The sequence below is a fragment of the Pipistrellus kuhlii genome, unplaced genomic scaffold (assembly GCF_014108245.1).
Source record: "Pipistrellus kuhlii isolate mPipKuh1 unplaced genomic scaffold, mPipKuh1.p scaffold_m20_p_30, whole genome shotgun sequence".
NCBI classification, from domain to species: Eukaryota; Metazoa; Chordata; class Mammalia; order Chiroptera; family Vespertilionidae; genus Pipistrellus; species Pipistrellus kuhlii.
This window is the reverse complement of record NW_023425530.1, coordinates 3,834,393-3,838,193: the sequence shown is the minus strand read 5'-3', so window position 1 is coordinate 3,838,193 and position 3,801 is coordinate 3,834,393. Positions and strand designations below refer to the sequence as shown.

At 43.0% G+C, this 3,801-nt stretch overlaps 1 protein-coding gene across 1 annotated transcript; it reads left to right on the top strand.

Moving 5' to 3' along the window:
* Window positions 1-2,311: 2,311 nt before the first annotated feature.
* Window positions 2,312-3,238, top strand: LOC118731228 (olfactory receptor 7D4-like). Its single transcript, XM_036459642.1, has one exon. It carries the CDS (start codon window positions 2,312-2,314, stop codon window positions 3,236-3,238), a length of 927 nt encoding a protein of 308 aa, XP_036315535.1.
* Window positions 3,239-3,801: the final 563 nt, after the last annotated feature.

Below are 3,801 nucleotides of genomic sequence, written 5' to 3'. Positions count from 1 at the left end.
ACCTCCCTGGACTTCACCCACAGTCGGATCCCGCCTCCCTTTGGTACAGATGGGAGTCAGTCTGGGGAAACTTTCTCAGACCTGCTTGGTGCTGGGACTGGATGCATCCGAACTCATGGCAGGCTCCATGGAGGTTCCTGGTGGCCAAGGGTGCAGAGCGGGAGTGAGGGTGTGTGGGTGTGTTCATAAGTGTGGACCTGAGCAACACACACTCACACGCTCGCTCCCACTTAGGGCCCTTGGCTGCGCCACCCTGGACTTCACCGTACAGCCCAGATCCTCCAGGTCTCTCACCCAGGGACTACTCAAGTTCAGCAAGAGTTTGCGATTTGCCAAAGGTGCATTGAACAGTTTTCTCTTAACTCGTTTGTGGGAGTGTAATATGATTTAAAATCAATGGACTAAACCAGTGGTCGGCAAACTGCGGCTCTTTGGCCCCTTGAGTTTTTAGCAAAGGCCAGCTTAGGAGTACCCTAATTAAGTTAATAATGTATCTACCTATATAGTTTAAAAAATTTGGCTCTCTAAAAGAAATTTAAATCGTACTGTTGATATTTGGCTCTGATGACTAATGAGTTTGCCGACCACTAGAATAAATAAACAGAAGCATTTTCTAGAAAGTCAATTTGGAAATACAATGAACTCCTCTTTGGGCCAGGAGTTCCATGTCTGTAAATGAGTCCTAAGTAAATAGTCAAATAAGCAATTACATTTACTGTAGTTGTTGATGCCAGGGGAAACCAGAAACAACCTGCCCCACAATAAAGGGTTAGTGAAGTAAACCACAGTAACATCAAACAGTCAGGGATAACACTGTAGCCATTAAAAATTGTCTGTACATCCAATTCGTTGACATGAAAAGAAGGGCAGAGCCAAATATTAAGTGGAGAGCAGGGGAAGCACAGAAGAGGGCATGTATATTTATGTGTGTGTATATTTTATATGTCAGGGAAATAATAGTTTTAAAAACAGTGATTCTTCCTGAGCTCTGCAATTGTGTTAGCAAATTGTGTTTCAGGGGTGACAGGTGTCCTCTGGCGTCCCATACACAGACATCCTTGCCTGTGGGTCTGCCTGATCCTTTGCCACACCTGCCCTCTCTGCTGTGGCAACGGCCCAATCAGACGTTCCCTTTATTGGGCTGGTTTCCTTTCCTCCTTTGCCCAAACCTCGCCTTTCCAACAAAAGAATATTAACCAAATAATCCTAACAACAAAAGAATAAATTATGTTCCACATACAACCATAAATCTACTTTTGCCAGTCTCTGTATTTATGTCTAATCCCATTCTTAAAGTGCCTGTTCCCCATCATTACTCTTAAAAACTTTCTTGTATGTACTTTAAACTACTGATCTATTGCTTTGTAATTACTTTCACTGGTCTCCTTAGGAAGGCCACTCTCATTCTCATTAAGTTCAACTGAAAAGCCTTTGTGATAAATGGTGTCTTTGTTCTTTCCAAATAAATTTTCTCTTTAAAAAAAGCATTAAAGCCCTAGCTGATTTGGCTCAGTGGATACAGCGTTGGCCTGTGGACTGAAGGGTTCCAGGTTTAATTCCAGTCAAGGGCACATGCCCACATTGCAGAATTGATCCCAGTATGGGGTGTGCAGAAGGCAGCTGATCAATGATTCTCTCTTCATTGGTATTTCTATGTCTCTCTCCCTTCCTCTTTGAAATCAATAAAAATATATCTTTTTTAAAAAGCATTAAATTATGCAATTCCCAGTGATCTTCCCATACTCTACATTTCCCTGGGACTTAAAGGGACCACAGATACAAGGCAGAAAAGAGACATTCAGGAGGCTGATCGTTCTTTCAGAGAAATTATAGAGGTGGGCTAGCCAGTAGTCAGGGACAATGCAAAGAAGAACCCTGAATAGTATGGGACATTAATTTTAAAGAGTAGCTGTTCCAGCCCAGCTGGCATGGTTCAATGGTTGAGTGTCGACCTATGAGCCAGGTGGTTATGGTTCCACTCCAGGTAAGGGCATATGCTTGGGTTGCAGGCTTAATCCCGTGTGGGCCATGCAGGAGGCAGCCAATGATGATTCTCTCTCATCTTTGATGTTTTTACCTTGTTTCCTCTCTGAAATAAATAAAAAATATATTTTTAAAAAAGAGTCACTGTTCCAGATAGTAGTGATGGAAGCAAAAAAGAAGCAGTATTATTGACATTTTTATCAACTTATGAAAATAGAACTCTCAGATAAAACATAAAACTTAATGAGTTTGAAATAGATGGCACATTCCTTCTTTTTTACTGTCTTAATGTAATTCTTGTCTCTCTCAGGCAATTCCCAAAAGGTAGATGGAAGCAGGAAATCAAACAGCTACTTCAAAATTCATTCTCCTGGGACTTTCAGAAGATGTGGACCTGCAGCCCCTCCTCTTTGGGTTGTTCCTTTATATGTACCTAGTGTGTGTTACAGGAAACCTACTCATCATCCTGGCTGTCAGCTCAGACTCCCACCTCCACACGCCCATGTACTTCTTCCTCTCCAACCTGTCCTTCACTGACATCTGTTTCACTTCCACCACTGTCCCGAAAATGCTGGTGAACATCCAGACACAGAGCAAAGACATCATATATGAAGGCTGCCTCACCCAGATCTATTTCTTCAATCTTTTTGCTGGGCTAGATGATTTGCTCCTCACGGTGATGGCCTATGACCGGTTTGTGGCCATCTGTCACCCCTTGCGCTACACAGTCATCATGAACCCTCGCCTTTGTAGGATTCTGCTTCTGCTTTCTTGGCTAATCTGCCTGACCTATTCTTTTTTGCAAAGTCTGATGGTATTGAGGGTGTCCTTTTGCAAAGAGACAGAAATCCCCCACTTTTTCTGTGAACTTGCTCAGATCCTTAAGCTCGCCTGCTCTGACACCCTTGCCAACAATATCCTACAATATTTTGTAACTAGCCTGCTGGGTATTATTCCCCTAACTGGGATTCTTTTTTCTTATTCTAGAATTATCTCCTCCACAATGGGCATTTCATCTCTTAGGGGAAAGTATAAAGTCTTTTCCACCTGTGGGTCACACCTCTCAGTTGTCTCCTTGTTCTATGGTGCCGGCCTTGTGGTCTATCTCACTTCTGGAACAAACCAACTCTCCAGAAAGGGTTCAGTGGCCTCAGTGATGTACACGGTGGTCACCCCCATGCTGAACCCCTTCATCTACAGTCTGAGGAACAGAGACATAAAAGAGGCTCTGAAGAGATTTTTCAGCAGAGCATAATCTTGATGATTAGTGTTGCTAAATATGTAGTCCGAAGACATAGAGAAGAAATGTCATCATGACAAAATAGAAGATATTCCTGACCAAAAACAAACTTGGTAGCACACCCAAATGCTCATTATCTACCAAGGAAAAGGAATGGCCAACGAATTACTACACCTCTTGTGGAAATAAACTATTTCAAGAACACAGACTCCTGTCCTGATTAGTGTGGCTCAGTTGGTGGGAGCGTTGTCCTATGTACCAAAAGGTGGAGGGTTCAATTCCCAGTCAGGACACATACCCAGTGTGTGGGTTCAATCCCCACTCTGGGGCAGCTAATCTCTCTCTCTCCCTCCCTCCCTCTCTCCCCATCTCTCTGTCTTTCTCTCCTTGCCTCTCTCTAAAATCAATAAAAATAAAGAATGCAGATTCCTGTAAGCACCAAAAAAGGAGAAAGCAAGTCAAGCAATGCAGCAAGGGAGAAGAGAATGACAACAAATGTCTACACATTATTAATTCATCTTTGCCCCTCTGCTATGTTCTAGCTAGAACAAATCACCATGTCCGCTGGGCCATGTTTT